At 47.2% G+C, this 26,452-nt stretch overlaps 1 protein-coding gene, 1 long non-coding RNA gene, 2 other non-coding genes and 1 pseudogene across 5 annotated transcripts in view; 1 reads left to right on the top strand and 4 right to left on the bottom strand.

Annotated features, from left to right (window-relative positions):
• Positions 1 to 655: 655 nt before the first annotated feature.
• LOC119872623 lies at positions 656 to 4,332 on the bottom strand. Its single transcript, XR_005362720.1, has 2 exons — positions 3,219 to 4,332; positions 656 to 2,372 (listed from the first exon to the last, which is right to left on the bottom strand). It is a non-coding gene; the product is annotated as an uncharacterized LOC119872623 (long non-coding RNA).
• A 1,552-nt stretch (positions 4,333 to 5,884) lies between these two features.
• Positions 5,885 to 5,967, bottom strand: LOC119872731. Its single transcript, XR_005362762.1, has one exon.
• A 49-nt stretch (positions 5,968 to 6,016) lies between these two features.
• On the bottom strand, positions 6,017 to 6,153 carry LOC119872740. Its single transcript, XR_005362771.1, has one exon.
• Positions 6,154 to 6,374: 221 nt separating this feature from the next.
• ACAA2 (acetyl-CoA acyltransferase 2) overlaps positions 6,375 to 26,452 on the top strand; it is a 39,223-nt gene continuing 19,145 nt past the window's right edge. The window contains exons 1-3 of one of the 2 annotated variants that reach the window (XM_038543978.1): positions 6,375 to 6,523; positions 10,651 to 10,817; positions 23,460 to 23,588. In XM_038543978.1, coding sequence (XP_038399906.1) covers positions 10,812 to 10,817; positions 23,460 to 23,588 — 135 coding nt within the window. In that variant the 5' untranslated portion in view covers positions 6,375 to 6,523; positions 10,651 to 10,811. Of the gene's footprint in view, positions 6,524 to 6,604; positions 6,728 to 10,650; positions 10,818 to 23,459; positions 23,589 to 26,452 lie in introns of those variants that run through there. The other variant, XM_038543977.1, reaches the window with a different exon arrangement.
• Positions 11,881 to 14,196, bottom strand: LOC106559062 (annotated as a pseudogene).

Here is a 26,452-nt window from a genome sequence, read left to right on the forward strand (position 1 = left end):
TCCTCTTTGTGATACTCTGAGATGATGTAAAATGTCCTTATGTATATTTACACTTTTTGATAGAAGTAAACCTTTTACCAAATAGTTTTAGGATATGTCCATTTTGATGAATTTCTAATTCGAGAAAACTTAGTAAATCTGGGGTGACTCCCTGCCAGTGATTTGCAGGGTACTGAGTGGAAAACTGTGACACTTAGTCATGATATCTTAATAAATATGTGGAAAATATTTCCAAATTGAAAATGAATAGCAATAGAACCTTACTTCTCTTATGAAAGGATATTATATCCCTAAACAGAATTTCCCCTGCATTTGAACTGTTAGAAAGTTTTAATGAAAAAACCCCATCATAACTTTATTTTTTGGCATGTTTAGAGGGTGATATATGTTATATATATGTGTGTGTGAATATATATATATATATATATATATAAATTTTTTTGGCTTCAACTGCAAGATTTTATTTTTATTTATTTTTTAGTTTCAGAGGTAGAGTTTAGTGATTCATCAGTTGCATATAACACCCAGTGCTCATGACATCAAGTGCCCTGCTTAGTGCCCACCACCCAGTGACCCCGTCCTCCCACCCTCTCACCCACCTCCCCTCCAACAATCCTCAGTTTGTTTCCTGGAGTTAAGAGTCTGAAAACCACCATAACTTTTAAAGATCTGTTTATTTCCTTCACCCCTGTATCTCACATTTAGGTATAATTCACTTTACATTCTCTTCTCAGGTTTTTCTTTTCTTCATTACAAAACACAGTTGACTGGCTTAAGTTCATTGAGTGCCAACCTGAGATAAAATGCATATTTTGAACCTAAACAATTCTATTTTGGCTTTAATTTTATGAGTAGCATTGCTTAATGCCACAAATAATTATTGAGTACCTCCTGTATGCCAGGCACTACACCCAATGGGCAGCATTTTTTTCTATTTGCTACTCATTTTCAATTAGTATCAACATGGAATTTGGTAACAAACCTGACAACTCCACAGTGCCATTCATCTGATGAGAGGACACTGCTAAAGCAGAACTCTTGATCAGACAGGTAGTGCAAAATACCAGAGCTCCGATCTCTCAATCATGAGCTAAGATAGACAAGCCCAAGCTCATCAAAGCAATGTGGAGATGTCAGTATGCAATATGAGAGGGTGTAGGCTGTAGGACGGTCTGTAATTGCTAATAAAAGTCACCGCGGCTGGCACTGATGGCCACCTATGCAGCAGCCTTTTATCCCGCTTTCATCCCAACTGGCAGAGCCTGTTTTCCAAGACAGAAGCTGAAAAAGAACATTTTTCCCAGCCACTTTTTCAGCTAGGTCCTGGGCATACATCTCAATTCTGGCCAATGAGACAGAAGAGAAAGATGTTCCTTCTCAATAAAGAAATGTAACAAATGATGAAGGAGTAGAAGGCAAGCTGAGCTCAAAGCACAAGCTGATGGCCCTCAACAATCCCCCAAGCAGGTGGGACGTGTGGGATTTCCCCAGGCCCTCCTGGCTGCCCTTGAACAAAGGAAAGGGAGAAACAAATGGTTAAATGATAGAAAGCATAGTCATGCAGGACAGGAGTCTCCAACAATTGGCAACTGTCTTAATGATTTACAAGAAAAAAAGCAATCTCCAAAAACCTATAGACTCAATTTCCCAGAGCCCCCACATTGCCCTCCCCTCCACAGGACAGAACATCTTATATAATCAGTCATCCCTCCCAACCCCGGTGCAGTTTGTCCTGCCCACAGGTCCTGCCCCAGACTCTAATAAAAGCACCTTTTTGCACCAAAGACATCTCAAGAATTCTTTCTTGGCTATGGACTCCGAACTCTATCGCCCCATCACCCTAAACCACATCAATAATCTTTACCTTCCTCAATCTGCACATGGTTTTGTGCAGACATGATGCCTATGGCCATAGCAACCAGAAGCCTGGGGACTTCATGACATGGTAACACTCTTCTTGTTATGTGAAACAATAAAAAACCTTACTGTTTAAGCCATTTTAAGTCAAGTCTTCTGTAATTTGTAGCCAAAAGCAGCCCAACTGATAAATAGCTCTAAAGGAAAAATAAGCCTTTAAAGCAGGAACTATCATGGCAAAAAAAAACCCAAACAAAAAAAAACTAAAGCTGAGTTACTAGCTGTCAGACCCAAATCAAGTTCAAATGCCCCAAGGTTTCCATTATATGTAATGAAATAACTTAACTCCTATACCTAGAATGGTACTAGCTCTGTTGCACCCTCAGAACTGATAAAAATACTCACTCAAATTGTTTCCTGTGGGAACCCTGGTTGAGAAAAGATGAACATTCAGTACTGACACATTGCCTCACCTCTCCACCTGAAACTACTTTATCTCACCCACACACCCTCGCCTGCAGAAAAAAGCAAATAAACCTTCAGAACCTGAGCCACCATATGCTGGAAAATATAGAAAATCATCCTTAACAGGATTTCTTCCCAAGTACTTTTATTTCTTCCTCCAAGGAAGATTCACTTAACATTTACTTCATTTTACATAACATGTACCTTAGCTAATGATCCCTGTAGGCTTTTCTACTCCCATTTCTATATTCCCCATCCTGTAAGTCCTGAAGACAACAGGCCTTGGGCTTTTAGGAATCAAGGGCTCAAAATTCTAATTTAGCAATTTTCTAGATTAGAGAAACTTGGCAAGTTCTTTGGTTTCTCTGGGCCTAAGCTCTGTCATTTATAAAATGGGAGAGCGGGGGAAGAAAACCCATCCATCTCATGGGGTTGTAGACTGTCCCTCAGTTAGGATTTGTCCCATGTATATGAATTGTATATTATTCCATCTTATATATCACCTGGGTATAAGAATTATAAACCGTGTATGTAAGTGCCTGGCACAATGCTGGGCACACAGTATCCAAAAAATGGTAGCTTTTATTATCTGTTCATCAGCCAGAAAATATAGGTGAAAAAAATCATCTGGTAGGTGGGAAGCTTTGATTTCAATCAGAATTCTACTGACTATACACACTTGTGGGAAAGTAGTTCACTTAAAAAAAAAAAAAGATTTGGTTTATTTATTTGACAAGAGCACACGCAGAGCTGCAGGCAGGAGAGGGAGAAGCAGGCTCCCTGCTGAGCAAGGACCCTGGGATCATGACCTCAGCCAAAGGCAGATGCTTAATTAACTGAGCCACCCAGGCGCCCCAGTTTACATTTTTTTAAAGTTAATAACCCTCAGAACTTACCTACGTATTAAATCAACTATCAGTTTCCTGCATTCACTCAAAGTCACAGAAAGGAGAAAAGGAATAAATGTGAGGGTCAAATTGCAGTAGATGGTGAGAAAAACAATGGGTGATGGGGAGGTGGAGGGCGGGGAATAAAGTGATTTTTAGTGATGATGGACATGTATTAATTACGATTTTATAGCTGCTGATAAAATAAGCTACAAGAGTGTAAGAGTATACACTTATGAAACTCAACGAATTTAAGATTTACAAGTTACCACATGGAAATCTTGCCTTAAGAAAATCCATAAATGAATATTGACATCCAACACAGCCCCAGCCAAGCGTGCCCAGAGTTAAGTGTGTAACTTAATCCTTTCATCTACCGTTTCACTTTCCTCCATTTCAGTGACCTGGGGTCACCTGTGGCCAAGCGGGGTCCCAGAAACAAGGGATCCTTCTGCGGTGTCAGGACAATAGTAGCCCTAAGGCTGTGTCACATTGCCCAGGCATTCACCTCATCAGGTACGCATTTTATCACCTTACACCCTCATAAAAATGTTGGGTATATTTTGAAAGATAAAGGCCACATTCACAGATTTTTTTCCGCCCACAGGTTTTTTTTTAAGTGAGCAAGTGAAGGAGGGGTTTAGGGGCAGAGCGGGAGAATTTAAGCAGGTTCCACTCCCAGGTGGGCCTGATCCGGGGTCCCCATCTGACAACCTGAGCAGAATCGAGAGTAGCAGGCTGACTGACTGAGCCACCCAGGCGCCCCTTATACAACTTTTATTACAGTATATTATTGTCTTATTATCCTGTTAATCTTACTGTGTCCTTATCATAAACTTTATCATAGGTGTGGACATACAAGAAAAACACCCCAGGGCTTGCCCCTAAGGGTCTGGGACCACGTGTCTGTCTCCCGTCCCCCATAAGGGGGGGGCTACGGTCTTAAGATCTGCATTAGAAAAAGATAAGGTGGTTTGATGTTAGAAGGGCAGTGCTCAATTGGGCAGCACAAACACTAAAATTGACGTTAGGACAGGTGTAACTTAGAAAATACGGCAAAATGCTAACGAATGTAGAATACGGTGGTGCACGTGTTGGTGTTCATGGCCCAGGACCCCGACCCCCCCCGGAGAGACACCCCCCCCCGCTCTCCCCACCCTCGCCCCCAGGATCCCGACCCTCCCGGAGCGACCCCCCCGCTCTCCCCACCCCCGCCCCCAGGACCCCGACCCTCCCGGAGCGACCCCCCCCCCGCTCTCCCCACCCCCACCCCCAGGACCCCGGCCCCCCCGGAGCGACCCCCCCCCGCTCTCCCCACCCCCGCCCCCAGGACCCCGGCCCCCCCCGGAGCGACCCCCCCCGCTCTCCCCACCCCCAGGACCCCGGCCCCCCCGGAGCGACCCCCCCCCGCTCTCCCCACCCCGCCCCCAGGACCCCGACCCTCCCGGAGCGACCCCCCCCCCGCTCTCCCCACCCCCAGGACCCCGGCCCCCCCGGAGCGACCCCCCCCCGCTCTCCCCACCCCGCCCCCAGGACCCCGACCCTCCCGGAGCGACCCCCCCCCGCTCTCCCCACCCCGCCCCCAGGACCCCGACCCTCCCGGAGCGACCCCCCCCGCTCTCCCCACCCCCAGGACCCCGGCCCCCCCGGAGCGACCCCCCCCGCTCTCCCCACCCCGCCCCCAGGACCCCGACCCTCCCGGAGCGACCCCCCCCCCGCTCTCCCCACCCCCAGGACCCCGGCCCCCCCCGGAGCGACCCCCCCCCGCTCTCCCCACCCCGCCCCCAGGACCCCGACCCTCCCGGAGCGACCCCCCCCCCCGCTCTCCCCACCCCCAGGACCCCGGCCCCCCCGGAGCGACCCCCCCCCCCGCTCTCCCCACCCCGCCCCCAGGACCCCGACCCTCCCGGAGCGACCCCCCCCCGCTCTCCCCACCCCGCCCCCAGGACCCCGACCCTCCCGGAGCGACCCCCCCCGCTCTCCCCACCCCCAGGACCCCGGCCCCCCCGGAGCGACCCCCCCCGCTCTCCCCACCCCGCCCCCAGGACCCCGACCCTCCCGGAGCGACCCCCCCCCCGCTCTCCCCACCCCCAGGACCCCGGCCCCCCCGGAGCGACCCCCCCCGCTCTCCCCACCCCCGCCCCCAGGACCCCGACCCTCCCGGAGCGACCCCCCCCCGCTCTCCCCACCCCGCCCCCAGGACCCCGGCCCCCCCGGAGCGACCCCCCCCCGCTCTCCCCACCCCCAGGACCCCGGCCCCCCCGGAGCGACCCCCCCCCGCTCTCCCCACCCCGCCCCCAGGACCCCGACCCTCCCGGAGCGACCCCCCCCCGCTCTCCCCACCCCCAGGACCCCGGCCCCCCCCGGAGCGACCCCCCCCCGCTCTCCCCACCCCCGCCCCCAGGACCCCGACCCCCCCGGAGCGACCCCCCCCCGCTCTCCCCACCCCCAGGACCCCGGCCCCCCCGGAGCGACCCCCCCCCCGCTCTCCCCACCCCGCCCCCAGGACCCCGACCCTCCCGGAGCGGCCCCCCCCCGCTCTCCCCACCCCCAGGACCCCGGCCCCCCCGGAGCGACCCACCCCGCTCTCCCCACCCCCGCGCCCAGGACCCCGGCCCTCCCGGAGCCCGGGCCCTGCGGACCCCCGCTCCCCGCCCCGCCCCGCGCTCGCCCGGAGGTCTCAGTCCGCTCTCAGCATCCACTCCATCACCTGGTTCCTAGAACTCAGATTGCGCAGTGGTCACGTCATCATCGACCCGGGCTCGCCGCTGCAGGGCAGGGGCCTCCCCGACCGCCCGGTCTCCCCGCCCCGGTCCCCAGCCCCACCTCACCCCACACGTTTTCATAATCCTCTCGGGCTCCGGCCCAGCGGCGCCGAGCGGAGCTCGATCATATAAGGAAAATACCGCGAGCTCACGAGGGGGCTACACTGGGGACTCGGGGGCTTCCCGCGCTTCCAACCCCGACCACCGCCCCCCACCCGGTCCTCCCGGCCCCTCTCCCGCCGCGCAGCCTAGGCCTCCGCCCCTCCGCCCAGCCGCGCCCGCCCCGCCCCGCCCCCGCACGGGCGCCCAGCCAATCCCGCGGCGCCGCCCTCTGCGCCCCGCCCCCCGACTTCCGGCCGCTCCCCGCGCTCCCCCCGACTTCCGGCCGCGCTCCCCGCGCCCCCCCGCCCCGGCCTCTCCCGGCTCCGGCCCCCAGCGGGCGTGTGGGTGCGGGGGTGCCCGGGGCGGGGACGGCGAGCTGTGCTGGGCCCACGGGGTGACCGAGGCCAGGGACGCGGCCAACGGGCGACGGGGGCGGGGGGCAGAGAGGTGGGTTCGAGGGCAGAGTGGGGGCGGGCGCCGAGGGCGGAGGGCGGCGAACCCCAGCGGCCGGGGCGGGGGGGGCGGGGGCGGGTGGCCGACAAGTGGGTGAAAGGGCAGGGGCGGAGCGAGGCGCCTCTCTAAGGCGGCGGCGGGGGCGCGGCCGGCGGGAGCTGGAGGGAAGCGGGGGCATCGCCATGGCCCTGCTCCGAGGTGAGCGGCGCGGGGCGCGGGGGGCGCGGGGGCAGCCCCGAGGGCTCGCGCGGGTCGGGCCGCGTACTTGCGGGGCACTCGCCGCGGCGGCTTGGGTGCAGTTGGCCGCGGAGGGTCGAGCCCGAGGCCCGCTTGCTTCCGACCTTGAAGGCCGTCGGACCCTCCGCGCCGCCCCCCGCGCCCCGGTTTTTCCCAGCTGTTGGGCGAAGTGGGGCGGCGCCCGGGGCGGAGGGCTGCGTGGCCGAGGGCGCCCCCCCAGCCTCCGAAAGGGTCCGGGGCGCCGAGGGCCGGTGGGGAGGAAGGGGAGCCCCCCGCCCCCGCCCCCGGATTCGGCCGCCTAGTGACCCCCCCCCCCCCCCCCCCCGCCCCATGATCTTTCCCTTCCTGGAAGCTGCAGTCACTAAGTCCGTGAATTCTCGGGTTAGCTTAAAACAAGAAACTTGGGTAAACCGCCTTCTCCTAACAGGTGCTCACAGTCCATGGAATTTCGACTTTGAGGAACCAGAAGGACCCATCCCAGTTTTTTATTACCGTGCATTAGGTGGTTGCCCTACCTGGAGGAACAGTTCTTTTTCTCCTATTTGACTTTTGGGGGAGTGTCTGTCAAATTAATCCGGAAACTGAAATGAATGCGGAGACAGCAGTTTTCCTTAATTTGTCCCGGTTGCTGTCTGCAGTTCCTCTAATTAAAGGAGTTAATATTCACCTAATAGTGTGATAGGATAGCAGTTGTTTTATGCCTCTCGCTTTAGTGGGATTTTTTTTTTCCCACGCGGTCACATCCTGCCTTGCAAGTCCTTTGGCTGCCCCCGACCTTGGTTCTGTCTCCATAGTCTGGCCTTTTCCAAAGCCTGTAGCTGGACTCACAGTCTCTAGCCCTTCTGGATTGGCTTCCTTCGCCTACCCGTGTGCGGTTAAGCTGCCTCCGTGTGTTTTCATCATTTGACAGCTCATTTATTTTTATTGCTGAAAATGTTCTGTTGTAGGGATGTGCTACATCCACTCACCTACCAAACAACATCTTGGCTTGTAAGTTTTGGCAGTCATGAATAAAGCTGCTATAAACGTTCACGTGCAGGTTTTTGCTCCGACATAAGTCTTCAACTCCTTTCTGTCAACACAGGAACGGTGATTGCTGTATGGTGTGGGTAGAGTAGGTTTTGTTTTAGGTTTTTTTGTTTTTGTTTATTTAATTTTTATTCATTTATTCATGAGACACAGAGAGAGGTGGAGGCACAGGCAGAGGGAGAAGCAGGTTCCCTGCGGGGAGCCCCATGCGGGGACCCAGGATCAGCCCTGAGCAAAAGGCAGCTGCTCAACGCTGAGCCCCCCAGAGGAGCCCCTGTTTATAAAGACTTTGTTTATGTATTTGACCCCACAAGCAGGGGGAGTGGCAGAGGGAGAGGGTGAAGCAGGCTTCCCCAGGATCGGGAGCCTGATGCAGGAGTCAGTCCCAGGACCCCCGGATCGGATCATGACCTGGGCTGCAGGCAGGCACTTAACCAACTGAGCCACCCAGGTGTCCCGGTTTTTACTTTCTTAAGAAACTGCCAAACTGTCTTTCGGAGTGCTCATATTTCACATTCCTGGCAGCAACGGAAGCGGTTTTTATTTGGCATCCTCACCAGCATCTGGCAGTGTTGGTGTTTTGGATCTTAGCCATCCTAATAGCTCTGTGGTGGCCTCTCATTGTTATTTTAATGTTAGGTCCCTAGTGACCTAAGATGTTGAATATATTTTTATATCGCTGTTGACCTAAGATGTTGAATATATTTTTATATCGCTATTCCCATCGTTGTATCATCTAACAGTGAAATGTCTGTTAAGGTTTTTTTGTTTTTGTTTTTTTGTTTCTTTTTTGTTTTTTTGTTTTTCTGTTAAGGTTTTTAACCGACATTTTAACTGGGTTTTTGGCTTTCTTAATGTTGAATTTTAAGATTGTGTATTTTGAAAAAAAAAAGATTTGTGTATTTTGGACACCAGGCTTTTATCAAATTAAGTGTTTTGTAAATACTCTTATTTTGTAGCTTGTTCTTTTCATTTCCTTTAATGTGTCTTGCAGAGCAGAAGTTTTTCCTTCTAATGATGTTCACATTATCACATTTTTATTTCATGGATGGATCAGACTATTGATGTTGAATCTAAAAAGTTATCACCAAGCCCAAGGTCACCTAAATTTTATCCTGTATTATCTTGTAGGAGTTTTATAGTTTTGCATTTGACATTTAAAACTATCGTCCATTTTGAGTTAATTGTGAAAGGTTTAAGGTCTGTAACCTAGATTTCATTTTTTTATTAATGTGTTTATTTTTGCATTTGGATGTCATTTGCTGAAAAGACTACCCTCTCTCTATTGAGTCACCGTTGTTCCTTTGTCAGACTTCGATGTTTTGCCCATGTTTTTTGTTTTCTTTTTTTACTCTTTTCGGATTGTAAAATTTCTGTTGACTTATGTTCAAAGTCACTGACTCTCCTTTCATTTCCATTCTTCTGTTAAGCCCAGTCAGTGGGTTTTTTCCATCAGATATCTTTCAGTTTTAGAATTGCCATTTAAAATTTTTTTTCGGGATCCCTGGGTGGCGCAGCGGTTTGGCGCCTGCCTTTGGCCCAGGGCGCGATCCTGGAGACCCGGGATCGAATCCCACATCGGGCTCCCGGTGCATGGAGCCTGCTTCTCTCTGTGACTATCATAAATAAATAAAAATTAAAAAAATAAATAAATAAAAAATAAATAAATTTTTTTTCCATTTTGATTTTTTTTTATAGTTTGTTTCTTTGCTGAAATGGCTTATCCTTTATTATAAGCATGTTTCCTTTACATCCTTGAACATAGTTACCATAGGTAGGTGCTTTAAAATCCTTGCCTGCTAATTCTAACATTTGAGTCGTCTTGCGCTTGGTCTCTGTTGAATGTCTTTACTCTTAAGAATGAATCATATTTTCTTGTTTCTTCAATATGCATTCATTTTGGATTGTAGCATGGACATTGCATATGAAACATTGTAGGGGGGACGCGTGGGTGGCTCAGCGGTTTGACACCTGCCTTTGGCCCAGGAAGTGATCTTGGAGTCCCAAGATCAAGTCCCACATCAGGTTCCCTGCATGGAGTCTGCTTCTCCTTCTGCCTGTGCCTCTGCCTCTCTCCTACTCTCTGTCTCTCATGAGTGAATGAATAAATGAATGAATGAATGAATGAATAAATAAAATCTTTAAAAAAAAAAACCTTGTAGGGACCAAATTCTGTTATGTTCTTCTGAAACATGTTAATTTATTGTTTGGTTGTCTATTTATTTTTGCAGGTGGTTAATTTGGCTGAATTCAAGTGGTAAACTCTGTCTCCCCTGTAGAGGGCAAGAGCTCAAATCTAAGTTCGGTTCTGTTAGCCTTAGCCAAGATATTTGTAGGTGCATGGGTAAGGGGTCAGCCAGATATTTAGGCAGATTTCATATATAGGATTTGGCCTCCAGCCTGTGGTCCTTTCCCAGATTCGTTCTCATTTACCAGTGGGTCATGAGCTCAGTTCTCTGATCCTTCAAGCCAGTAAGACTATGATGAGTTCCTGAGTTCTACCCATTCCCGTGGTGCAGATTGCCTGCCTTCAAGTCAGAATCTATAAATAAATTGGATGCTTACCCTGTACAGTTTTCTTCTTGTATATCTCCTCCATGTCTGCCTAGTTTTGTTCGTTCCCTAAGGCCTTCAGGTAAGTCATTCTTCTAAATTGTCATGGCTGTTTGCAGAAGAGTTGGTTGGATAGGAGCATATTAAGCCATGAGCACACTCAGGCTATAATGAAATTAGGAAGAAAACATGGGAAAGGGAAAGAAAAATGAAATAAAATACTGACATAAAAATAAGTGACAGAGGCGTGGGGACGCCGAGGGACCCGCTTGGCCTCACATGTCTCTCCCGGGTGACAACAGGTGTGTTCATCGTTGCCGCCAAGCGGACGCCCTTCGGAGCCTACGGCGGGCTCCTGAAGGACTTCACGGCTACTGACCTGACGGAACTGGCCGCCAGGGCTGCCCTGTCTGCGGGTGGCGTGTCACCCGAGGCCATCGACAGCATCATCGTAGGCAATGTCATGCAGGTTAGTAGGGGGGTGTGGGGGGGGTGTTCATTCCGTTGCTCCATAGTTACTCAACAAATCACTTCCTGAATGGGTCGTAATGGCAAGCTAGTTAATCATAGTTAAAGGCATTTATGAATTGAACACTCCTGTGGCCCAGAAGCAGTGGTGAGTAGGATTCAAAGCCACGCGGACTCTGGAAGCCATAGACCCGTCCCGTTGGGGTTTCAGCCCATCACTTCCTAGGATCAGATTCGTTTCCTTGACGTACCTCCACCTCGCTGGTTTGTCTATGCCACTGAGGAGGGCAGAAGACCCTGGCAGGCCTCAGCAGGAGCGCGGCCAGTCCCTGCCGGGGCTTGTGCCTTCGCCAGCCGGCGAGCTCCACCACGCTGCACGCAGCTCATCATTTGCGGATAATGAAAGCTGTACGTGCCTTCGGAGCATGGCCTCTTCCTCCCTCCTCCTCCCAGCCTTGCTATGACGGCCCGCGTGGCGCAAGCCCTAGGCCCCGGCGCCATTGTGCTGGCTCAGAGGGCGAAGACGAGGCTGCTGCTGCCCCTCCGGGGCTCAGCTCCGAGGGCAGCCAGAAAGCTCGAAGGGATGTGCCGCTGTTCCCACCCTGGTCCCGGGCCCTGACTCAGAGCTGGCTTCCACTAAGAACGCGTTTTGTTGGCGGTGGAGTCTAGGCGACTTCGTCTTTTTTTCTTTCAGTGACACTTCTCCTTGCTTTGACATTCTTTTCTGCTTTTGAAATGAACTCTCAGTTACAGAATACCAGACTACGCTCAGTGGCAGCCATTGGCACCCACTGGAGAAGCTTGCAAGTAAGGACAGGTAGCAGCAGTGGGACGTGGGGGCGGGAGGTGATTGAAGCAGTGGTTACACATGTTCACAGGAAGCTAAAACTATCCCAACAGGTTTTGCTGTGATGGTAGCACAGGTTAGACTGACTAGTCCCTACCCTGCTGTGTGGCCTCAGTGTGTTCCAGCTCAGAGTCTGTGCAGCAATATGATTTCTTCTGGTTAAGAGTTCCTGGCTTGCACCTTTCACAGGGTGGCTGGAGGCCACCGGACCCATCTGTTAGCTTTTCAAAGTGCTGTCCTAGACCCGACAGATGTACAGAGAGACTTCAGGAGCTCTACACTGGAGCAACAGCATATAATTTGGGTTTCCTGGCTGGATGTGTAGCCCAGCCAACATCCAAATGCCGTTGCTGAGCTTCAGGGATTGGTAGAGCATGTCCTCCCCTTCCATATTCCTCTTGGCAAGAGAATAGACATTGTTTTGCGGTTTGCTGGAAACGGTGTCAGCCTTTAAATTGACATTCCTTAATCTGAAACCAAAGTTCATTTTCGTTGGGAATATCTTTCCACGTAGCAAGGAAGACCTGGTGCTCCATTCTGGAGTCTTTGACAAAAAACACACTTACTGGAGTGAGGCAGTTGAGGTAGAAGACGTCAGTATTGTTTTTCACAGCCACCCGCAGGTTATTCGGGGGACCATCTGAATGGTCCTAAGGTGTTCAGAGGCAGGGAGACATCAGGGCACTGGTTTGGCATCAATGGGGTATGGTTGGCCAGAGGAATGCTCCGGTGATGAAACCGGAGCCACTGTTGTTTGACTAGAGTACAAAGTCTGTCATGTCTGCTGAGCTTTGTTGGTGAAGTTCATTTCCATACATGTGTGCCCTTGGTGGTGAATACATGTTCCAGAAATCTCCAAGCCTGCTCCTTCCTGCAGGCAGCCAGACAGCCTTAAGAACCACACATCCAGTAGATCCCCTGCCTGTTCTGTGGAGAATGCTGGCAGGTCATTCAGACCATTGCTGACCACAGCAGGAGTAGGTGAAGGAGGCCCTGATGATGGGATGACTGCCCCACCAGACCATCTAGTCCTCCTCCCAAGAGATCCACCCTCCTATCTGTATGGAGGACACCTGAAGCACATTGGGGGACCAGGGTCAATGCTAAAAGGTCTAGAAGGTCACCTTGAAGGGGGATAACCTGAGGCTGTTCCAGGTTGGTGGCACTGGTGGTACCAATAGGGCTCTCATCTGCATCAGTACTCCCGTGATGTATTGACAAGTGTTTGCGATGGATTCCATGACTTCCTTCCACAGGAGCATTGGGAGGCTATGGTACACCAAGGCACAAGATCCAGTGTGGCAAATTAGCTCATCCAGCAGCGCTGGCATAATAAAATCTGTTTCCTCAGACATCAGTGGCTTCTCAAACAAGACTACTTGTTTGCCCATGACAGGGTCTTTTTGAGAGAAGATGCCAATAAATACAGCCCTGGTCTCAAAGGTCAGGATTAGTATAATCCTGTGTTGCCAAACTCAAGACTTGCTGTGCCATCTTCTGTGTTTCTGGTGGTTTGTTGGGAAACAGCCTTCCAGTGGCAGAAAGTGGAGTGAGCTGCACCTGGGTGCTTTCATCATGCAGACCCTGCGGGAGGCTTTCCAATAACACATCTGCATTGTCTGTTCTCCAGCATATTCTCCCGCAGTCCAAATCCTAGCTGCTTGAGCATCTGGTTCATCTAGGGAGTCTACGTCCTCACTCAGAGTGGCAATGATACTTTCATACTTGGAGTGTTGGCAAAAGATGTGCCTGATGACAATAGTTGCCTTTTGGACCATGTCATTGACTTTGGTCTGGATGAGATCAAGCAGTGTGCTGACCCCGTGCTCTGCAGATTGCTCCCCTTTGATGGCACACTGTCCAGTGGCCCACGCACTTTGTTGATTTGCAAACAAAGTCAACATCCACCTCTGGCATATTCCTTTAATTCTGCCAGAACCTGAGTAGTGTTGTTTTTGGATGCCAGACAGATCATGATGTTCAGTTCCTCTAATTTATCATAGATGGGATCCTTCAGATAATGCTGCCACAGCAATTTGCCACCATTGGATTTGAATCTGCCATAAGATCCTGTAGAGAATCCACCGGTCCCTGCTCTCCCACCATTTGGGCATTGATACGGAGTTTTGTTTGTTTTTTAAATATATTCCTTTTTTTAAAGATTATTGATTTATTTATTCATGAGAGACACAGAGAGAGAGGCAGAGACACAGGCAGAGGGAGAAGCAGGCTCCATGCAGGGAGTCCAATGCGGAACTCCAGCCTAGGACCCCGGGGTCGCGCCTTGAGCTGAAGGCAGATGCTCAATCACTGAGCCACCTGGGTGCCCCAATACGGAATTTTGTCACACATACTGCTGCTGTTTTCTGAACATAGAGATCTTCATCCTTTAAGCACATGCAGAGGGGCGCACAGGGATATTCTGTAATCTTGTCCCCCTGGATGCACCCCACAGTCCTGACAGCCAAGGCCTGAATTAGAGGATTGGGTCTCCGCAGTCCTTCACAAAGCTGTTGACAGCCGTGACGGCCATGTCTGGCTGACTCGGGGTGAAGTTCATCACATAAGATGCATGAGCTTCTTTACTTCCAGATTGTCGGCTTGCATACAATTCAGTACACGTGGAGAGAGCTGACATCCTTGTCCACAGTTGTGGCAGCAACACTTTCTTCACAGCCTCCTTCCTTCCTCTTCTTTCTTTTCCTTGTTGAGTTCAGCCTTCAGTTCAAAGATTGCTCCTTTTTCATTGGTTGTGAAATTCTTGGACTCAGTCATGGTTTTGGATCTTTAATGTGCACCAGGGCAGGGGAAGGGGTGGCAGAGACAGCCAGAGAGCACCGCCCGAGTGGTGGTGTAACGTTTTCCTCAGACTTCATTCATTTCTATGCCAGAATCCTATCCCATCAGATGGAATACCACATTTTGCTTTTCCATTATGCAGTTGATAAACAGCTGGGTTATTTCCACATTTTGGCTATCATGCCTAGTGTTGCTTTGAGCATCATATACAAGTTTTTATGTAGACAGAGGTTTTCATTTTTCTTAATTATATACTTAGGAGTAGGATTTCTGGGTTATATGGTATCTCCATGCTTAATTGTTTCAGGAACTTTCAGACTTCTCCAAAGCACCTAGAACATTTGACAATCCTACCTACAATGTGTGAAGGTTCCATTTTCTCCACATCCTTTTCAACACTTGTTAACCATGTTTTTGATTATCGCCATCCTAGTGGATGTGAAATAATATCTTATTTTGGTTTTGGTTTGCCTTTCCCTGATGACTAATGATGATGAACATCATTTCATTTGCTTATTGGCTATTTCTGTATCCTCCTTGGAGAAATGTCTATTCAAATCCTTTTCCCATTTTTAATTGTGTTGTTTATTATTGAGTTGTAAGAGTTCTTTACATACTCAGGATACAAGTCCTTTATCAGATATGTAAGTTGTCTTTTATTCCATTCTGAGTTGTCTTTTCACGTCTTGGTGGTATCCTTTGAAATACGAAAGTTTTTAATTTTGGTGAAGCCCAACTTATTTTTTGTTGCTTGTGTTTTGGTTGGTGTCATATCTAAGAATCATTTCCAAATGCATGGTGCATGAATATTTATCCCTGTTGTTTCCCCTGAGAGTTTTATAGTATTAGCTCTTATATTTGGGTTGACTAATTTTTATTAATTTGTTGTTTGTTTTGGGATACAGGATCAACTTAATTCTTTTGCATTTGTTGAAAATGCACCATTTGTTGAAAAGACCATTCTTTGCTTCATTGAGTGGTCTTTGCACTTTTATTAAAAATCAACCATATGAATTAATCTGTGACAAAGGAGGCAAAGATATACAGTGGGGAAAAAGATAATCTCTTCAGTAAATGGTGCTGGGAAAACTAGACAGCTACATGTAAAAAAATGAAACAACCATTTTCTCACACCATACACAAAATAAACTGAGAATGGATGAAAGACCTAAATGTGAGACCTAAAACCATAAAGGTCCTAAAAGAGAACATAGGCAGTGAATCTCTGACATTGGCCATAGCAACATTTTTCTAGATACATCTTTGAAGGCAAGGGAAACAAAAGCAAAAATAAACTATTAGGACTACATCAAAATAAAAAGCTTTTTCACAGGGACGTCTGGGTGGCTCAGCAGTTGAGCATCTGCCTTCGGCTCAAGGCATGATCCTGGGGTCCTGGGATCGAGTCCCACATTGGGCTCCCCGCAGGGAGCCTGCTTCTCCCTCTGCCTGTGTCTCTGCTTCTCTCTCTCTGTCTCTCAGGAATAACTAAAAACTTTTTAAAAAAATAGCTTTTTCACGGTGAAGGAAACCATCAATAAAACAAAAAGGCAACCTCCCGAATGGGAGAAGATCTATGCAAATGATACATCTGATAAGGGGTTAATATCCAAAATTACAAAAAAAATACAACTTAACATCAAAAAAACAAACCATCCAATTGAAAAATGGGCAGAGGACCTGAGTAGACATTTTTCCAAGGAAGACATCCAGATGGCCAACAGATGCACGAAAAGATGCTCCACATCACTAGTCATCAAGCAAATATAAATGAAAACCACAGTGAGATATCACTTCATACCTGTCAGTACAGCTAAAATAAAAAAATACAAGAAATAAGTGTTGACAAGGATGTGGAGAAAAAGGAACCTTCCTGCACTGTTGGTGGGACTGTAAGCTGGTGCAGACACTGTGAAAAACACCATGGAGGTTAAACCTTTTAAATAGAACTGTCATATGATCCAAGAATTCCACTAGTGGGTAATACAGCCAAAGAAAATGAAAACACTAATTCGAAAAGATACACTCACCTTTATGTTTATTGCAGCATTATTTACAACAGCCAAGAAATGGAAGCAGCCTAAGTGTCCATCGACAGATGAGTGGCTAAGGAAGATGTGGGATGTGTCTGTGTGAGAGTCGTATATAATAGAATATTATGCAGACATAAAAAAGGATGAGATTGTACCATTTGAGACAACATGGATGGGCCTAGAGGGTAATATGCGAAGTGAAATAAATCAGACTGAGCAAGACAAATACATGATTTCACTCATATGGAGTCTAAAAATACAAACGAAGCGGAATACACAAAACAGAATCAGACCTGTAAATACAGACAACGAACTGATGGTTACTACAGGGGAATGGGCAAAATTGGGTGAAGGGAGGTAGGAGTTACAAACTTCTGGTTATGGAATGAATAAGTCATGGGAATAAAAGGAACAGCATAAGGAGTATAGTCAGTGGTATTATAATAGCATCGTATTGTGACAGGTGCTTGCCACTTGTGAGCACAACATCACGTAGAAATAACTCTTGTGCACCTGAAAGTAATATAACCTTGGTGTCAACTATATTCAAATATACATTTTTTAAAATAAAAGTAATTTTAGGTTTTTTTTAAAAATATTTTATTTATTTATTCATGAGAGACACCGAGAGAGAGAGAGGGGCACAGACACAGGCAGAGGGAGAAGCAGGCTCCATGCAGGGAGCCCGATGTGGGACTCGATCCAGGGTCTCCAGGATCACGCCCTGGGCTGAAGATGGCACTAAACCACTGAGCCACCAGGCTGCCCAATTTTAGGTTTAGATTGAAAAAAATAACATGCCTACATTGGCCTCCTTCATTTAGGAAATGCATATGAAATGTCCCTTACGACACATAAAAAGTTATGTAATAAAAACATCTTGTTTACAAAATAAAAAAATCCGTTGACCACAGATGCATGATTTTATTTTTGGACTTTCAATTCTGTTCCTTTGATCTGCATGCCTGTCCTTTTTATATCCATTCCATACTGTCTTGATTACCATTTCTTTGTAGTAAGTTTTAGAATTAGGAAATATGAGTCCTCATCCTTTATTCTTCTTCCAGAGCTTTGGCTCTTCTGGGTCTCTCACAATTTGATAGGGATTTTCGAATCTGTCACTTTCTATAAAGAACTCAGCTGGGATTCTGTTAGGGATTCTGTTGAATCTGTAGGTCACTTGGACGAGTGTCACCATCTCAACAATGTTAACATTCATGGGATGTTTTTTCATTTGTATAAATCCTCTAATTTTTTCAATATTTTATAGTTTTTAGAATATACGTTTTACACTTCTTTTGTTCAGTCGATACCGAAGTACTTTACTATTTTTGATGCTATTTTGAATGGAACTGTTTTCTTATTTAATTTCAGATTGTTCAAGTGTATAGGAATATATAATTGATTTTTAAAATAAATTTTATTCATTTATTAATGAGAGACACAGAGACACAGGCAGAGGGAGAAGTAGGCTCCATGCAAGGAGCCCAACGTGGGACTCAATCCCCAGACTCCAGGATCACGCCCTGGGCTGAAGGCAGGCACCAAACCACTGAGCCACCCAGGGATCCCCTATAATTGATTTTTGTATATTGATCTTGTACCATGATTGCTGAACCCATTTATTCTAATAATTTTTTAGTTAGTTCCTTAGGGTTTTTATATGTGACATTGTGTCATCTGGGAGTAGAGATAGTTTTACTTCTTTCTCTCCAATCTGGATTTCTTTTACTTCTTAATTCTTGCTTCATTGCCCCATCTAGAACCTGCAGGGTTGAAGAGAAGTGACAAGAAGTGGATATCCTTGTTTTCTTCCTGATATTATGGGGAAAGCAGCCATGTTTCACCATTAAATATGATGTTAGATGTGGACTTTTTTATCAGGTTGGGGAAGTTCCCTTTTATTTTTAGTTTATTAAGTGTTTTCATATGAAAGGGCATTGGCTATTGTCATGCTTTTTCTGTTTCAGTTGAGATGATCATATGATTTTTGTTTTTTATTCTATGATATGATCACATCTTAATATTATGTTATCAATTTATCAACATTAAACTCTTGGCCAACAGCGCTGTAACTAGCACCTGATGAAAGTTTCTCTAACAGACATCTCCATGGGGCACATCATGCCTTCCTCCACTTAGATGCACCAGGCAGCATGTCAGCACTATGCCTGGGGCTATTTTGAACATCAAACTTACCAACAAAAGCACAAAAATGACAAAAAGCACACACAAAAAAGACTAAGTAGACTGCAGGAAGGACTTTTTTTTTTTAAGATTTTATTTATTTGAGAGAGAGAGAGAACAGTAGCAGGAGGGAGAAGCAGTCCCCCTGCTGAGCAGGGAGCCAATGCGACCGTAGGCTCCATCCCAGGATCCTGAGATCATGACCTGAGCCAAAGGCAGACACTCAGCTGACAGCCACCCAGGCACCCAGAAAGGACATTTGTTTATAGCACGAGAGCTAAAACAGGAAGGCTATGTCCCCTTGCTCATCCTCAGCTAGAAAAGTGTGCATTATATCAGGCAGCTAAAATTTCTCAATTTCCCTCCACCCCAATGTCTGGAAATAACTACAGAAGTGCTGCAGGTATTGATGTTGGGGCTACAAATAAATTTTAACAAGTAGTTGAATTTGCAAGTATGGAATCTATGAATAATGAAAATCGACTGTATTTTGAACTTACATATTTATGTTCTGAGAAGTGTTTAAGGTACTAATGTATTCTGTCCTAAGCAGTTCTAATATATGAAAATAGCTTTATTATAAGGAATGATTAAATGAATGATAGAAGTCAAAAGGTATAAACTTCCATTACAAATAAAGAAGTCTTGGGGATGTAATGAAAGCATGATGATTATATTATAGTTAATGACACTCCATTGCATATCTGAAAGTTCCTAAATGATATGAAAAGTCCTTGAGGGAAGAAAAAGGAACAAAGGCCGGGTTTTGCTGCTGCTCTCGCCTCCACGCAGATTGAAACAGTCCTCCAGCCCCTGCAACGACTTCCTTTAATACTCTACCTGGTAGCTTGGCCCTTGTGGTGTTTCTTTGCTCTGATAACCAGACACCTCCACCCAAGAGGCATGTTCGCAGTCATCTCGCAAACATGGGGCCCACTGATACATCTGAAGGGGTTCACGACTAACGTTCGCTTAGACAGTAGTGAAGACCTTGAACAGTGGCTAATCCCACAAGGTTTTGGAAGCTCTGCTTCCAAATGCCTTAGAGACACGGTCCCTAACCCCCACTAACTAAGATGTATGTATCAGTCATACCTCAGCTCCAGTGCAGCTCTTTCTGCCTCAGGGCCCTGTTGAGGTACTTTAATTAAAAGCACCTTTTCTCACTGAAAACATCTCAAGAATTCTTTCTTGACCATTCACTCCCAGCCCCACACCAGTCCTCCTCATGAGAACAAAATGTAGGGTAACTATATATGGTGACAGATGTTAACGAGACTTCTTATGGTGATAATTTGCAGTGTATACAAATATTGAATCATGATGTCGTATGCTTGAAACTAATATATGTCAGTTATACCTCAATTGAAAAATAAAACAAGAATAATTAGGAACTTTTAAAGGGAAGTTCTGGGTAAGATTTATGGAATGTTAGAGAGCCAGAAGAAACCCTAGAGATTTTCTAGAACCCCAGGCCTCTCTTAACACATGTGGAGGCCTCCAGAGAAGTTTCAGAGTTAAACCAGGTAGGCAGTAACAGTCCTGGGCTAGAATGCAGATCCCCTGACTGCTTTCTAGTTCAGTGTTCCTCCTGCTGTATTCAGCTCTTCCATAGATCTTGGGGCTAAAAGGGACTTAAGTCATTCCATGGGAGCACTTAGAGAATATGTAACCAAAAAAAAAAAAAAAGAAAGAAAAAATTATCACTTTCTTTCTGGAAGTGGCCAAAGTGGAAGACCTCTGGTTTATATGCACCAGGTCGGACCACATCCAAGACTTACAAACAAGTAAGTATGTGCTCTGTTGGTAACATGTCCAGAAACTATATATCTTTTTAAGATTTTGTTTATTTATTCATGATGGTGGCAGAGACACAGGCAGAGGGAGAAGCAGGCTCCATGGCAGGAACCCCATGCTGGACTTGATCCCAGGACCTGAGCCTCACAACCTGAGCTGCAGGTATATGCGCCACCTGGAGGTCCAGAAACTATATTTAAACAGTTGGTCTGGGATTCAACAACTCATTCAAAACTACTCTACTGTTTTTATTCACAAATGAGGCACTTGTGAATCCTTTTGCAGATAACTTCCCACAGGAGGAACTTCAGAGTTAGATGAACCAGGCTTCACACTACTAGTGAATGACTGAGTCTAGATGAGACTCCAACCCCGATCTCCTGACTCTCGGCCTCATATTCTCTGTTACCTCAGGCTACTGCATGATTTTATTACAACACCTATTCAACAGTCTGGACATGAGAAAAGTGACTCCGAAACACAGAACCCTGGCAACAGAATATCCACTGACCAACAATATTTTTTTTTTTTTTTTAAAGATTCTGTTAATTTTGAGAGAGAGCGCCAATGAGTGTGAGCAGGGTGGGGGCAGTCCCCGAGGGGGAGAGATCATCCCAGCACACTCCCCGCTGGGTGCCAGCCAGTCTCACCCACCCCAAGATTAGGACCTGAGCTGAAATCAAAAGGATGTTTAACTCACTGAGCCACCCAGTGCCACCCTCTTCATGCTGCTTGGGAGTCATCTAGTCCCACCCATGGACTGTTCTTTTTTCATTGTTTTATTTGGGAAAAATGCTTCTTACAAAAGGGCAACTACAGAATAGAGTCCTCTGCAACATTCACTTGTTTTTTCTTAAAGTGAAAGAATGGGTGGGATCCAAGGAATCAAAGCAGCAGATGTGGTGTAGGAAAGATGTTAGGGCTTGAAGCTGGCAGCCGAGAAAGAATTCTTTTTTTTTTTTTTTATGTTTTTTTTTTAATTTATTTTTTTATTGGTGTTCAATTTACTAACATACAGAATAACCCCCAGTGCCCGTCACCCATTCACTCCCACCCCCCGCCCTCCTCCCCTTCTACCACCCCTAGTTCGTTTCCCAGAGTTAGCAGTCTTTACATTCTGTCTCCCTTTCTGATATTTCCCACACATTTCTTCTCCCTTCCCTTATATTCCCTTTCACTATTATTTATATTCCCCACATGAATGAGAACATATAATGTTTGTCCTTCTCCGACTGACTTCACTCAGCATAATACCCTCCAGTTCCATCCACGTTGAAGCAAATGGTGGGTATTTGTCATTTCTAATAGCTGAGTAATATTCCATTGTATACATAAACCACATCTTTATCCATTCATCTTTCGTTGGACACCGAGGCTCCTTCCACAGTTTGGCTATCGTGGCCATTGCTGCTATAAACATCGGGGTGCAGGTGTCCCGGTGTTTCATTGCGTTTGTATCTTTGGGGTAAATCCCCAACAGTGCAATTGCTGGGTCGTAGGGCAGGTCTATTTTTAACTGTTTGAGGAACCTCCACACAGTTTTCCAGAGTGGCTGCACCAGTTCACATTCCCACCAACAGTGTATGAGGGTTCCCTTTTCTCCGCATCCTCTCCAACATTTGTTGTTTCCTGCCTTGTTAATTTGCCCCATTCTCACCGGTGTGAGGTGGTATCTCATTGTGGTTTTGATTTGTCCGAGAAAGAATTCTTGAGATGTCTTTGGTGCAAAATGGTGGTTTTATAAAATAATGCAAGGAGACAGGACCTGTGGGCAGGAAGCTGCCCTGGGGTCACTAGGAGGGGCCCAGTACATACTTCAAGTCTGGAGGGGCTTAGGGAGAGCAGGAGTCTCTAAGGAATTTGGAAGCAAGGTCTTCAGGACCCGAGGGGGCTGGCTCTTGTTGGGGGAGGTCCTTGATTTCTGTTCAGTAAAACGTGAGTCGTGAGGCCCTTCACATGTATACGGGTGGGTCATATGCTTGGGGGGGTGACTGCCAGCATGTGTCTTGGGAGGTAGAGATAAAAGTTTCCAAAGGAATTTTTATGTGTTAAAGTAGATTTACAAGATTCTAGAGGTTGGGCTAAGACTGCCTTGTGCCCTTGGAAAACAGTTCCTAGGGGAAGGTCCCTCTGCCTGTTTCAAGGACAAATCAATGGGCTGTAAGTAGTAAGGGAATTTAATAGTTTTTTCTTATGCGTTTTGTTTCCCACATCAGATGGACCAAGGAGAAAGGTCTCCAAGTTATTTTAGGAACTAGAATAACAAAACTCAAAGCTAAAATCTCCAATCAAGAAATTCCTTTTTTTTTTTTTTTAATTTTATTTATTTGAGAGAAAGGATGGGAGAGAGAACGGGAGAGCACAAGTGTTAGAGAGGAAGAAGCAGGTTGCCCATCCAGCAGGGAGCCCAATGCGGGCTCGATCCCAGGACTCTGGGATCATGACCCAAGCCAACGGCAGCCACTTTAACCTGATGAGCCACCCAGGTGCCCCTCCAGAAAGTCTTCTAACCGCTTTGGCTTATCTTGTGGATTACCAGCTCTGCTCCCCCTTTAGTGGAAAAGCGTGATTTACTCCTGCAAACCAAATACTCCACTACAAGAAATACCTTAGAATTTTTTTTAAAGATTTATTTATTTATTCATGAGAGACACAGAGAGAGAGGCAGAGACACAGGCAGAGGGAGAAGCAGGCTCCACACAGGGAGCCCGATGTGGGACTCGATCCCGGGACTCCAAGATCATGCCTAGACAAAAGGCAGGTGCTAAACCGCTGAGTCACCCAGGAATCCCCCATAGTTTTTATTTAAACAATAAACACGTATCACATAAAATATGCCCTACCTATGTGCATTGTGTCCTACCTTAGAGTCAAATAGTTTATGATGTTTGATAGATTGCCAATATTTCCGTGTACTCTGTCCTCCTCCTTACTGCTAAGATGTGTAGAGGAAATTCTTTCTCTTTTCCGTCCATTCCAGAGTTCTTCGGATGCTCCATATTTGGCCAGGCATGTCGGTTTGCGTGTGGGAGTCCCAAAAGAGGTCCCAGCTTTCGTTGTTAATAGACTCTGTGGCTCTGGTTTCCAGTCCATCGTGAGTGGATGTCAGGTATGGACAACATTTTATTACTTCTCTGAGAATATGTTAGAAGTTATTGGAGGAAATGCCCCACTTCAGTATAATACTGTAGGTTTTTATTTTATAGTGCATTACTGGGAAAGGTCAATATTTGATTTTTCTTGGAAAAGTATTCACAGGAAGAAAATCGTTTCTTAAAAGCTTTAACAGATCTTTGAAGCACGCTAAATGGAATACATGAGTCACGAAAGGACCAATACTGTATGATTTTGCTTATATGGGCAGTCAAATTCATAGAGACACAGTAGGACAGTGGGGGGGGAGGGGGAGGAGAGCATGAAGAGTTCGTGTTTAATGGGTACTGAGTTTCAGCTGGCAAAGCCAGAAAGATATCTGGAAGATGCGTAGAGGTTGGTCACACAACAACGTGAATGCACCTAATGAACTGTACACTTAAAATTGGTTACAATGGTAAATTTTAAGTTTTGTGTATTTTATCACAATTTTTTTAAAAAGCTAATTATGACTGTCATTTTTAGCAAGTGCTTCCTGTGTGCTTGACTTATGCTAGATTTACATTCAGCATCTCACTTCATCTTCACAACCATCTGATGAGGCAAGAACTACCACTTTTCCCATTGGACAGGCAAGGAAGCTGATCAGTAAGGTTACTAAGTCATAGAGGCAGAACTTGAACCCAGGTCTGTGAGAGTTGGAGGATTTAGGGGATGATAAGAAATGTATTCCTTTTTTAACAGTTACTTAGGCAAATACATGTGTTCCCTTGAGCACAGGGGTAAGGGATACAGTGAAATCCAATTTTATTTGTCCAGGTCTTCGCTTTTTTACAGAATGAAAGACACAGATGTGTTATAATGAATAAATTATTTTCATGTGAATTTATTTTTATAATGATATATCTGAAACAGTGACCCTGGTTTTCCTAGCAGTCACTGCAAACACTGGGCTCAGAAGGCTTGTTACTGGGGGAGGAGCAAGATGGTGGAAGAGTAGGGTCTCCAAATCACCTGTCTCCACCAAACTACCTAGAAAACCTTCAAATTATCCTGAAAATCTATGAATTCGGCCTGAGATTTAAAGAGAGACCAGCTGGAATGCAACAGTGAGAAGAGTTCGCGCTTCTATCCAGGTAGGAAGACGGGGAAAAAGAAGTAAAGAAACAAAGGCCTCCAAGGGGGAGGGGCCGCGAGGAGCCGGGCTGAGGCCGGGGCGAGTGTCCCCAGGACAGGAGAGCCCCGTCCCGGAGGAGCAGGAGCTGCACCGACCTTCCCGGGCGGAAAGGGGCTCGCGGGGAGTTGGAGCAGGACCCAGGAGGGCGGGGATGCCCTCGGGCTCCCCGGGACAGTAACAGAGCAACTGCGCGCCCAGGAGAGTGCGCCGAGCTCCCTAAGGGCTGCAGCGCGCACGGCGGGACCCGGAGCCTCTCGGAGGGCTCGGGCGGCGGCTCCGCGGAGGGGGCTGCGCGGCCCCGGGAGCAGCTCGGAGGGGCTCGGGCAGAGGAAAAGGCTCCGTGCAGAGGGGGCTGCGCGGTTCCAGGAGCAGCTCGGAGGGGCTCGGGCGGCAGCTCCGCAGAGGGGGCTGCGCGGCCCGGGAGCGCGAATCCACCAGCGCAGGCTCCGGAGCACAGGGCGCCGGGACACAGCCCAGGATCCGGCCTCCCCCGGGACAGGCAGAGGCCGGGAGGGCCCAGGACAGCGAGGACGCTCCTGCCCCAGCTGAGCAGATCAGCGGCCCCGCCCCGGAGCCTCCAGGCCCTGCAGACGGAGAGCTCCGGAGCTGAATCCAGGTTTCCAGAGCTGCCCCGCCACTGGGGCTGTTCCTCCTGCGGCCTCACGGGGTAAACAACCCCCACTGAGCCCTGCACCAGGCAGGGGCACAGCAGCTCCCCCAACTGCTAACACCTGAAAATCAGCACAACAGGCCCCTCCCCCAGAAGACCAGCTAGACGGACAACTTCCAGGAGAAGCCAAGGGACTTAAAGTACACAGAATCAGAAGATACTCCCCGGTGGTTCTTTTTTTTGTTTTTTGTTTTTTTTTTGTTTTGTTTTGTTTTTGTTTTTTTGTTTTTTTGTTTTGTTTTGCTTTTTGATTTGTTTCCTTCCCCCACCCCCCTTTTTTTTCTCCTTTCTTTTTCTCTTTTTCTTCTTTTTTTCTTTCGTTTTTTTTTTTCTCTTCCCTTTTTTTTCTCTTTCTCTTTTCTTTCCTTCTTTCTCTCCTCTCTTTTTCTCTTTTTCCCAATACAACTTGCTTTTGGCCACTCTGCACTGAGCAAAATGACTAGAAGGAAAACCTCACCTCAAAAGAAAGAATCAGAAACAGTCCTCTCTCCCACAGAGTTACAAAATCTGGATTACAATTCAATGTCAGAAAGCCAATTCAGAAGCACTATTATACAGCTACTGGTGGCTCTAGAAAAAAGTATAAAGGACTCAAGAGACTTCATGACTGCAGAATTTAGAGCTAATCAGGCAGAAATTAAAAATCAATTGAATGAGATGCAATCCAAACTAGAAGTCCTAACGATGAGGGTTAACGAGGTGGAAGAACGAGTGAGTGACATAGAAGACAAGTTGATAGCAAAGAGGGAAACTGAGGAAAAAAGAGACAAACAATTAAAAGACCATGAAGATAGATTAAGGGAAATAAACGACAGCCTGAGGAAGAAAAACCTACGTTTAATTGGGGTTCCCGAGGGCGCCGAAAGGGACAGAGGGCCAGAATATGTATTTGAACAAATTCTAGCTGAAAACTTTCCTAATCTGGGAAGGGAAACAGGCATTCAGATCCAGGAAATAGAGAGATTCCCCCCTAAAATCAATAAAAACCGTTCAACACCTCGACATTTAATTGTGAAGCTTGCAAATTCCAAAG

Source organism: Canis lupus, chromosome 7 (assembly GCF_011100685.1).
Source record: "Canis lupus familiaris isolate Mischka breed German Shepherd chromosome 7, alternate assembly UU_Cfam_GSD_1.0, whole genome shotgun sequence".
Taxonomy (NCBI): domain Eukaryota; kingdom Metazoa; phylum Chordata; class Mammalia; order Carnivora; family Canidae; genus Canis; species Canis lupus.